Source organism: Uranotaenia lowii, chromosome 1, assembly GCF_029784155.1.
Source record: "Uranotaenia lowii strain MFRU-FL chromosome 1, ASM2978415v1, whole genome shotgun sequence".
Classification (NCBI taxonomy): domain Eukaryota; kingdom Metazoa; phylum Arthropoda; class Insecta; order Diptera; family Culicidae; genus Uranotaenia; species Uranotaenia lowii.
This window is the reverse complement of record NC_073691.1, coordinates 75,981,967-75,994,154: the sequence shown is the minus strand read 5'-3', so window position 1 is coordinate 75,994,154 and position 12,188 is coordinate 75,981,967. Positions and strand designations below refer to the sequence as shown.

General features: G+C 37.8%; 1 protein-coding gene across 1 annotated transcript in view; it reads right to left on the bottom strand.

Annotated features, from left to right (window-relative positions):
* The window catches only part of LOC129746008 (uncharacterized), a 269,649-nt gene that overhangs the window by 66,950 nt on the left and 190,511 nt on the right, over nt 1-12,188 (bottom strand). The window contains exon 2 of the mRNA XM_055739429.1: nt 11,219-12,030. Coding sequence (XP_055595404.1) covers nt 11,219-11,515 — 297 coding nt within the window. The 5' untranslated portion in view covers nt 11,516-12,030. The remainder of the gene's footprint in view (nt 1-11,218; nt 12,031-12,188) is intronic.

Genomic DNA, 12,188 nt, shown 5'->3' with positions numbered 1-12,188 from the left:
CTTAGAGTTTTGAAACGGTAATATAAGTGGCGAATATTAAGATTCCGAAGCTTATTTCATTTATTTTTATTTCCCAGCTAGTGCCAATATAGCTGGTCAGAATAGGGCTAGATTAACAGTGCGTGTTTTAACTAAAATCCAGGTAAAGTCGTGCTAAATCTTGAACCACACACCGTGCATGTGCTAACCATTATGCCGTATGGCCATACATAGTTTCGCCCTACAATCAGCTAAGGAGGCCTTCCACTATACGTCAACCGGAATTGCCGAAGATCAGCGGAAGAACCAACGGGACGACAGCGACAGCCGCCACCCACGCTATCGTCCACGCCGCGGTTCACAACATCCAACCGACATCGCATTCTGCCAAGCGACCAGGGTAGCAGAATCAGTCAGCAGCATTTGTTCTGCTAGCCATCCGTCTACGTCACACACCATCCCAGCTTAGTCGTAAGTAGAGCCAAGAACGACATCTTCTGGTGAGTCGATGACCATTGCATTGTTTTTTTCTCTCCTTGGGCTTTGCAGCGCGGACTGAGATACATCGACCACGCTGTGCTCTCTATATGGTGCAGCGTGGAGTTTTCTTAGCGTCCACGAATGACGCCCTATCAAATTTGCGCATAATTAAAAATCATGATTTTTCGGAAAGGTTAAAATCCGAACTTAAAACGAATTTCAGGCTGTGTGGAGCATAAAAGTATGCATACATTTCAGAATTTATAGACGCCCACACAGCCCATCTCTATTTACTCGAGTGCCGGCAGCGTTACGCTTTTCTGCCGGAGAAGATATGGCCCGTTAGCACCAACGGTTCAAGTTTTCGTTAATATATTTTTGCACGCACTGGAATAGGAGGAAAATGCTAGAATAAGAAGAAGATAGTTCTAATAAGATTATTAATGTACATTACACGCTACGAATAATAACACATGCATTATGAACGACACGAATTTGAAATTATCTTACCATTAAGAATAAAAATCCACACATCGATGTAATCACACGAAAACGTTTAAATACAATTCTTAATGCCTCCTAATAAATGTTTTTGGTAGAAGAATTTTGATGTCTCGTCACTTTCGCGTAACGAATTCCTTGCCCGACGCCACGTGCGTCTATTTGAATTGGGCTTTTCTGCTTCCACGACCGTTAGCGTGTTGGTTTAGAGTTTTCTGGGGCCCAATGATGAGTAACTCAGGTATGAGTGACTTCTCACCGTATATTTTTTAGGAATCTTGGGGTGATTTAGGCATTCTAATGAAGTGAGTCCAAGATCTTTTCTTGAGTTTTACACCACATTCATTGTCAGCCTATCTGAATCGGTCCTTATAACATTTCGGACTATCTTCGGGACCTGCCCAGAAGAGAGTCTCAGCCGGGCAAACAAACCGTGGTGTGTAGTCTCCGGAAACGGAGTGGCGCAAAAGCTATACGCTTAAAGGGGACCGACCAGAGCAGGCTACACACTGGATAAAGACGGATTAACTTAGGAAGAGCAAATTTTTAAGGCTGTTTCTGGCGCTGATTGTGTGTATTGATTAAGCCTTCCGGTGGTAAAAGACAGATTGGCTTTTGAAGCGTAGATTTTCAAGGCTGTTGCTGCTGATTGTTTGTTTTGATTTGGCCTTCCACTAGAAAAAGACGGATTAGCTTAGGCAGCGCAGATTTTAAAGGCTGCTGCTGCTTTTTTGTTTTGATTTGGCCTTCCGCTGGAAAAAGACGGATTGGTTAGGGATGCGTAGATTTTCAAGGCAGCTTCTGCTGCTTATTGTGTGTTTCGATTTAGCCATCTGGTGTAGAGAGGCGGATTGGCTTAAGAAGCAGAGATTTTGAAGGTTGCGGATGCTGTTTGCTTATTTTAATTGGCCTTCTGCTGGAAAAAGACGAATTGGCTTAAGATGTGCAGATTTTCAAGGCTGCTGCTGCAGATTGTTTATTTTGATTGGCCTATCGCTTGGGAAAAAACGGATTGGCTCAGGAAGCGCAGGTTTACAAGGCTGCTGCTGCAGCTGATTCTGTGTTTTGATTTGACCTTCAGGTGGAAAAAGACGGGTTGGCTCAGCACGCGTAGGTTTTTAAGGCTGCTACTGCTGATTGTTTATTTTGATTTGGCCTTCCGCTAGGAAAAGATGAATTGGCGCAAGAAGCGTAGATTTTCAAGGAGGCTGCTGCTGTTCGTTTGTTATGATTTAGCATTCCGCTGGAAAAAGACGGATTGGCTAAGGAAGCGAAGATTTTCAAAGCTGGTGCTGCTGATTGTTTATTTTGATTTGTCCTTCCTCTGGAAAAAGACGGATTGGCTTAATAAGCGTAGATTTTCAAGTCTGCTGGTGCTAGTTGTTTATTTTGATTTTGCCTTCCGGTGGAAAAAGACGGATTGGCTTGGGTAGCGTAGATTCTCAAAGAGCCTGCTGCTGCTTGTTTATTTTGATTTAGCCTTCCGGTGGAAAAAGACGGATTGGCTTAGGAAGCGCAGCTTTTTAAAGCCGCGCCTGCTGTTCGTTTGTAATGATTTGGCTTTCCGCTGAAAAAAAAGGATTGGCTTATGAAGCAGCGTTTTTTAAGTCTGCTGCTGCTGATTGGTAGTTTAGATTTGGCCTTCCGGTGTAAAAAGACATATTGGTGGAAGTGCAGATTTTCAAGGCTGCTGTTGCTGATTGTTTGTTTTGATTTAACATTCCGGTAGAAAAAGACGGATTGGCTTATGAAGCGTAGATTTTCAAGGCTTCCGATGCTGTTTGTTTGTTCTGATTTGGCCTTCCGGTGGAAAAGGCGGATTGGCTTAAGAAGCGCAGATTTTCAAGGCTGCTTCCGCTACTGATTGTGCGTTTTGATTTGGCCTGCCGGTGGTAAAAGACAGATTGGCTTAGGAAGCGCAAATTTTCAAGGCTGATTCTACTGCTGATTGTGTGTTTTGATTTGGCCTTCCGCTGGAAAAAGACGGGTTGGCTCAAGAAGCGCAGATTTTCAAGGCTGCTTCTGCTGCTGATTGTTTGTTTTGATTTGGCCTTCAGCTTGATAAAGACGGATTGGCTCAGGAAGCGTAAATTTTTTAGCCTGCTGCTGCTATTCGTTTATTTTGATTTGGCCGTCTGCTAGAAAAAGCCTGATTGGCTCAAGAAGCGTAGATTTTCAAGGCTACTTCTGCTGGTGATGGTTTGTTTAGATTTGGCCTTCCGATGTTAAAAGACGGATTGGCTTAGAAAGCGCAGATTTTTTAGTTTGCTGGATTTGATTTGGCCTGTCGTTGCCCATGGCGGAAGTCCAAAACTACTTCACCTCACACACTACAATGTATCGCATTTCACTCATTCAACGCATTGTAAAGTGTCTTAAGCTTAGTTTATTCAGCGGAAAGAAACACACATTTGAATTGTTTCGTATGAATAATCAGATTTTCGCACCAACCGTACAACCCTTTAGGTAGGTAGATGTTGGCTATAATTATTCTAATAATAATTCAATCATCCTTCGGCGCCGCCGTTATCGAGCTTCGGCTTAAGCCGCTTCGACTTTTCACGCAATAGCCCTCAGCGTTTGTGTCAGGCCTAAGTACTCTACAACTGATTGATCAGTTTCGTCCGGGGGAAAGTGAGAGTGAGTGATGGATGTTTTCGATTCCTTAACAATGGGGGATGGGGTGCTGCTTCATTACTTATTTATTATATATTGGACGCCACCATGAACTGCATTGAGCAGTCCGGCCGTTTTGGTTGTTTTGCATAGCTTGATTGGCGCTAGTTTTTAATCATTTTTTTTTTTGCCTTTACCCACCGCTATTCGTTCGATCGTTGAGTTTGATTCTTAGCTAAAGGTAACACCTGTTCCTATCAAAATCGTATAAAGATGAACAAGATATAGGTATAGAAAACAATCTTTGCTGAAAATACAAACCATTGCCTACCGGTTAATTTTGTGTTTACAATGTGTGCTAATTAAAGAGCTTACAACTTTTTTTTCGTAGCTGTTCATGGATGAGAAGCATTTGATTTGGATTGCTGCTATCTGAACAAACTGAAATATTTATGGTTTAAAATAACGACAATAAAAAGATGATTTACATTGCCCATGAGCGCGCGGAGAAATATGTCGGTGGTTCGACTTTTGAGGATGTGTAGAGATTGAGAACAATACTCCAGATTCCTCAACGATAAAACTGTCTATCGTGGGAATGATTGATTACTAAATTGTAACAACAGTTAAACAATTTATGCTAAAACAGTAAAACGGCTTTGGTAGAAATTGTACACCAATTTAAGAGAGACTACTTTTAGATTAATGAGAGCAAATACCACCTTCGACCTTGTCTCTGAAAGGAAATAAAATCATTTTGACAAAACTACCACAAACTATTTGAAATTAAACCAAATTTTCAGAAGTTATTCGAGGAATTTAACTATATTTCAAAATGCTAACACGTGCTTAACAGCCCCTTAAAATGTAATTTTTAAACATCATCAAAGAAAGTAACGCAAACCTTTGCTAACCTAAAAGGTAACTGTTGCTTCTGAATATGTTTAGATTTATGGCTCATAATAATTACATCAAAAAAGTAAAACCAAAAACTCAAATGTCAGCACTTGAAAGAACTTCTCGCTCTCAGTTCGAAAAACGTTGAATTTAAAAAGCAAAATTGTAAGCGATCTAACTTCCCACTCAAAGTTATGGAAGAATATTACCTCAATTTTAGGTAAATCGAAAAAATAATTCCGCAAAAACTCTTGAAATAAATGATGATCTAACAGAAAACAAGCATCACGTTTGTCAGGACTTAAATGATTTTTCACAGACATTCAGCTCCCCTTTTGCTTTAGATGGTGTATTTTGTGGACCTGAACCAAACTGAATCAAAGAAAAAAAATTAGCAATGATTTTGTCGAGGGATTGCAGTGGAGAGAGAATTCTTTGCATTTGGAATGGTAATGATCAAAATTCCACAACTGCTTAACAAATTGCAAAAATTTGCAACAATTACCTAGCACATTTTCACTCTCTCTGGGCACCGGTTTCTCTCATTTTAACTTAAACCTTCTAATTCTCTCTAAATTGCCACAAATTACCACAAATTCAATCATTGGCAGCAAAATTTGTTTGATCATTGACGATGATTCTCCGTTCTCACTGCTCATAGCTTTGAAATGTTTACTTATTTATTTATTTTTTTTAAATGTACACCGTATTAACCGATTAAGGCTTTACAGACTGAATAAATGACGTGGACTATTTAAGATTCACATTCAACACTCAGTATCGAGATGGAAATCGAACCCAATCTATCAATGGATCAGCGATTACCGTCTTACCAAGCCATGGCCGTTGGAACGAGGGGGAGGGGTTTGGGGGTTAAACCCCCTTCCCCCCATGAGGATCAAAAACAGCAAGCGAGGTATTCTTCTCTACACTCAAAATTTAAAATTCAGAACCAAATTATGATAACAGAGTAAACACGCTTGTAATTATGATAATCAAGAATAACAATCTAGACTTAAAACTAATGCCAAAATCTGAAAAACCCAACCCAAGTCCAAAATTCTGCTACACTATTTCAAAATTTTCTCACTTGTTTATCGAAATTCAGGTGTGAATAAATATTAAGTATTGAATTGAATTAAACCCATTTTATAAGTGCTGATTACATAATAGCCATAACCAGAATCTTATTTTCGTATTTCGGATTCTGCATCCAGTTAGAGATTCTTGATTTTCAGCTCGAACATTAAAAAAAAAATAGAAATGAAAAGCTGCTTTGAAATCCTGGTTCAAATTTGGTTTACATTTCATGTCAAATTTGAATCTTGTTTTTCGAGATTATATATATATTTTCAATAGAGGAAATTTGTTTTATTTTCAAATTTGATGTTCTTAAACTTAATTCTCACAAAAAATTCAGAAATGGAAATCCATAATTAAAAAGTCAGATTCAGATCTTTGCAAATTAAGATTTTAATTCTGATTTACAATACAGATTTAAAAAAATATTAAAACAGTTAATTTAGATTAAACCTGAACTACAACATTTTATTAATAGATTCATGAATGAGGGCTCCAAAACTTGGCTGATAACATTCTGATCTGGATCAAGATTCGGAAAGCGTATTTTTGTATATTTCAGGAATTGTATGGAAATTCGAATACAGATTCAAAGCCCAATTTTTTAATTCAGTTTCAGAATTCAGATTCAGAATGCAGATTCAAAATTCAGAAAAAAGTTTAAGCTTGTAAATAAACTTTACAATCAACATATATTGTTGAGGAATTCAAGAAATCATAAACTTAACACATTGCGGACCAAATACGTGATATCTGGTGTTTTTTTTTTCTTGCCATTAGTGTGCTACACTTCGAAATATAACTCGAATGGACTGAATTAAGGTGTAAAATTTTTATTCGACAAAACGGAACACAAAATTTGCCGTAACTTAAAAATGCTAAATTTGTAAAATTTAGTCCAAGGGTTTCTGAGATAAGAATGCCGAGTTTCGGTGTTTCTCGTCAAGATTTTTTCGCGGTCCTTAATGTGTACAGATTGCAAAATTTTCAGATTTCAATTATTTAAAAACAAAATAATTTTTAAATAATTGAAATCTGAAAATTTTGCAATCTGTACACATTAAGGACCGTAAACACAATTTACCTGGAAAATGGAAATGATTTTGTGTGAAAAATATCTGCTGTTAAAGAATCATCTCCACCTAAAAATCTGCACAAAATTCCATATTTTCCCAGTGTATTGTTAAACATTATTAACACATTAAGAACACTTAAATTCGGCATTTTATGTTTCAGAAACCAATGAACAAAATTTTGCTAATTTAATATAGATACATGAGTAACGGGAAGTGTTGTGTTAAATTTTATAGAATGAAGTTTCATTATTAGATTCATAACGTTTGAATTGTGCTTTTCAATGAAGCATATAAACGGCAAACGAAAAAAACGAGGTATCTCGTATTTGGTCCGCAATGTGTTAATATTGCAGGTTTTTTTTTAACCAAATTTCATACTTATATTATTAATTTGGTTCAAGTTTGCATGAAGAAAATTTGATCCGAAAATCTGATGATTTTTATCTCTTACTTTTTTGAAAATTTGATTTATTTTCATCAAAGATTAAAATACTTGAATTTACAAAATAGTTTGGGAGATTGGGATATTTTTTATTTGAGTATAGAATAAGTTTTTTTTAAGAAATGGAAAACTCTCCTAAAAAGCTTATTTTATGCCCAAATCAACTAAGTTTGATCTACCAGACTCTTAAAGTTCAATAATTTTAACCATCGATAAACGCGGAATTAGCTCATTTTTTAGGTTTAGCACCAATACGATAAATTCTAATGTCAAAGTACTTTTAATTTAATAATCATATAGTTACAAACATAATTTGCTTTAAGGTCCAAAACGCGACAGAAGTTAGTTTTGTCTACCTTTTTGATTTTGATTTTACCCCTGTGTGCGCCGATTGCAGAAACCAGTAGTAAAAAGGGCATGCGTAAAACGCTTAAATTCCAAGCCGCGGAACTGCCGAATGACGGAACAGTCGAAGAACTGTGGTGTGGAATCAAGAATGCCTTAATCACTACGAGCCATTTCTCGCGAGGCGGGTCATTCGGCCGAAGGTCATTTGGACGATGAACGTTAGACAGAATGGGTTATCTGGCCGAATGGGTTATTCGGCCGACGGTTATCCAGCCGAAGGCTGTTAGGCCGAAATCCATTCGGCCTGATGATCAATCGACCTGATGACTATTCGGCCTAACTACCGATCGGCCTCCCTAACATACAAAAAAGCGATAAGATGTCTTATAAGCCTAGCATAAATTCGACTAACGACCATTCAGCTTAACAACCATTCGGCCTAACGACCTTCTAGCATCCATTCGGCCTTACGACCTTTCGGCCTAATGGCCATTCGGGCTAATGGCCGAAGAACTTTCGGACAATCGGCCTTCGGCCGAATATTCGGACCCCATTTTTCGCAGCCTTGGTGAGCAGGTCAGTTATTGACAGATCATACAGATCACCTAAAACGTTGGACTGGTCATTTGGACAACACTTATTATTTCTTATTTGAACTTCTGGTATCGTGACCAAGATAAAGAAATCAAACAAAAGTTCACAGATTGTTCTTTAGACGGCTTCAAGCTTTGTATGAAAATTTCAAATTAATGAATTTTTACACCTCCCACAACATTTATAGGTTGTTCAACTGCCGAAAAAAAAAATTGGAAGCGATTCATTCAGTCCTGAATTGAGTTTAAATTTGGTATGCGAACTTTATGTGAACAAATCACAAACCTAAACTTGTATCCCAGAAAAGATATATTTAGATATATTTAACTATCAAAAACGATTTGGTAGGGCGATTCGTAGCCAGACTAAATTGGCACCTTACTAAATATGTGAAGGCGAAATTTTTCAGCTGTCAAATTTCCTATCTTTTCCTAGGGAATCATGGGGCACTCTTTTCCAATGCTCCATAACATCTTTATTATAAAAGAAAAAAAGAAAAAATAAATGGAATGGTTTTCTAAATTTCTAACGTATCATATAGCAATTTTTAATAAGTTATTTTCCCCAAGTTCTGATTGTTTAAAAAAAGCAACCTTGTTTTGGATTTTGAAAAACGGTGGTGAATTGTAGGCCACCAAATCCAAATTATGCCAACATGCAAAGTATATGAGTTGACCCAAGACTGTAATTTCGTTATTTTTAAGCAATTTCAGATGATGAAATAAAAAAGAGAATTGTGAGAATAACTCGTGATTTGGCATAAGAAAACGTTACAGATAGGATAAATGTATTTTAAGTTCTGAATGTGTATAAAAACACCAAAATAAAGGTGGTCCAAAATACACCACAAGAGATGATTAGCAAATTGGTTGCGTTTGAGTTACTTATTCATGAAAAAATCTATTTCCACGTGAAAGAATTTGACAAAACTAAGATCATAAGCGTATTAGCATATTTTTGTTATGTAGGGGAGATGAGGGCATAACGAGCACACAAGGCATAATGAGCACTGCTTTTTTCTACATAAGTACGTATTTTCTTGAACAAATTTTCAGAAAGACTTGTTTTGTACTACCTATAGTATTAATTTTTCACCAAAAAAGAAATATCCTCTTCATATTTACAGAAATATTAAATAATAACCAGCTAGGTTCTCAAGTGACGAAAATATTATAATTTTTGAGCACCACCAAATAAGCTTTTATGACCTGTGAATCATCTTGATCTGAAATGTATGCACTGCAACATGATCTACACATTGTTTCTCAATTTTCAACATTATAAAATTTTTAATTTTTCACTTTAATCAATTTTTAAATGCTTTTTTACTTTAATTTGTTCACTAGAGGCGAACAGAGCACTTTCAATGAAGGCATAATGAGCATTCTCTGCCGTATAATCTAGTAGCGAATTCAACTCGATGAAGTCAACTGAATAATAGAGCTACAGCTTGATTTGTTTCGTCTGCCGATTTGGCCTATTGGTAAGAAGGTGTCGGAGGGTAATCAGTAGACTCGAGTTCGATTCTTGTTTGAGGGGATTTGCACATTTTTTGCACATACCATTCATGATTGATTTTTTTTATTGTTACATTATACGGCTAATAGCATCAAAGCATCATCCGTCAAACGAAACACCAGAAACATAATGTATGAGCATGTGTTCAATCTTTGAATTCTACAAACAGACCTAACTTATTTTGTTATTGCTTTATTTGATGAATCTACGCCTCACCGTTTAGTGCAATCATGAATGATAAATGAAAAAAAAATCACCTCGACCAGGAATCGAACTCGAGCCTACTGATTACCTCTCCGACATCAAACCAATAGGCCAAATCTTCAGACGATACAACTTAAGCTGTAGCTCTATTACTCAGTTGAGTTCATCGAGTCGAATTCGCTCCTAGATTCCCCGGCAGAAAACTCTCATTATGCCTCCATTAATGGTGCTCATACTGCCTCGGGGGGTTTCTCATTATGCCTCTACAGTGACTGGTTTTCAGCTTCCGGCAAAAATTTTTAAAATGCATTTTTAAGCGTTTTTATCTACTTTTTCAAGTTTTATCCAATTAGGCAATAGACTATTTGAGTGTCTGAACACGATACAATGATGTAATTCACATATTACAGCTGTTCTCTATGGTTAAATAAGCGTTTTCCTTAAGGTGGCCATTATGCCCCCATCTCCCCTACTTTAGGTCTCCCACGGATGCAATTTGCGGCTTCTTGTTTAATTATGTAAGAACATTTTGCTAGGCTAGTTAAATAAAGAAGTATATGAAGTATATGAGAGTATAGTCAACAACATATAGAAATATATGCTTACGCAAAGCGACGACTACGACAGTTGGATTGAGATTTTTTATCTCAACACACAGTTGAGATATTTAATGTGGTTCACGTTTCCCCATGGCCCACGTTACCCCACTCTCCCCTACATAGATGAGTAGGTTTTAAAACCATTTGAAACCATTTCTTGCCAATGCCAATGGAATGTACAACATTTATATCAGTCAGGAAAACCCAAAAAAGTTAATTTTGACAACCGTATCGTGTTGAAACATTTTTTTCTGGGATTTTCAACCTGTCGGATGATTCATCCCTATGTGAGGACACACTCATTGGAAATCCTATTTAATGCCTTTTTTCGCAAAGCAGTTTGTATTGAATTTTTTAAACTTATATAACTGAACTTAATTTGATGGCAAATGAAAATTTATGGTACAAGGTGAAAATCACTTCTTCACCCACCTGTATGACCATTATTCTTCTAATATCCATTTCAGTAGAAGCTTTTTCCCTTAAAGATCATCCACTTCAATTTCATTCTACCGGTAATTCCATCAGCTGAATCCATCCATGGAATCGCAACATTCTTGCTTCAAAGCTTGCTGAATAGAATTTAAATAGCACGAAACCCTCTATGGATGGCGTGAGAACGACGGAGTGAATTTCATCCACACGAGAGATGTTGGTATGCAGGCAACTAAATCGATTCTATTGCCCGTGACCGAAGGGCAAAATGATCCGGATTTTACCACTCTTTTTTTTCTCTCGGTGTGGTCAATCACCACAAAACACAGGCGCTACTGCTAGCTACTGTGAGGGAAAAAGTAGGCCATGCCTCAATTTTAATAGATCACTCCACTAACCTATCGTAGTAGCCCTTAGAGATAGTGGTTTAAAAAAACTCGAATACGCACCTTAAAATCCCAATCTTTCTCTTTGTCCAGTTGCAGGTTGCTGTTGTTATTGTTATTGTTGTTGTGATTGTGGTTGTTGTGACCGTAACCGTTGAGCATGTTGTTGGTATTGTTGTTGTTGTTGCTATTATTCATACTATTAACACTAACATTACTGATTCGCCGGCCGACAATATTACTTTGGCTACCGTTCAAGTTGTTGTTGCTACTCCGGTGGTGATGGTGATGATGATGACCGGATCTTCCGTTACGTTCCCGTTCGCCTCCTCCACCTCCAATGTCATTCGATGAAGTCATAACGCGGCGCGATTGAGAGGAAGGAAATGGCACCTGTCCCAAACACTTGTGGTGGCGCCACACGCCACTACCCCAAAAACGACCACACCTCAATAACGATGAGTAATGATGATAACCATACGGTCTCACTAGCTAGGCGTAAGCAAATATGCGGTTAAAGACACTCACTAATTAACCGAACACAAAAAAAACACCCAAAAAGCAACACTAAAAAACAAAAACAAACAATCTGTGGTTGTGGCCTACTTGGATGGAGCTCCAAATTATCCGGTAAGGAGCGCGTGGCTTAGGTGTTCTAGCGGTGTTCCGAAATTGGTGGCCGCGGGTAGCTAGCTAATGTTTTCGGTAATTCATAATTACAGCTCGCTGCGATCGAAGGCGGTCACTATTTGGATCATCGATATCCGATGACGCATGGCATGCTGCGATTGCCAGCTGTTGTTGTTGTTTTACTTTTCACCGCCTCCTTCTGGTCGAATCCGGGCTCCAGGTCTCTACCGTCGGAAAGTTGGGTTCTGGAAGGGGAAAGAAAACATAAAGATATGATTATGATAATCATTAACGATAACGAGATGGTTGAGAGCCGAATTTTGATTGATGATCAGTGCGATAAAAGAGTAAGTTAATTGAGAGCTCTCTTGGGGAACTCGATGACCTTGTTTCAATAACAAAA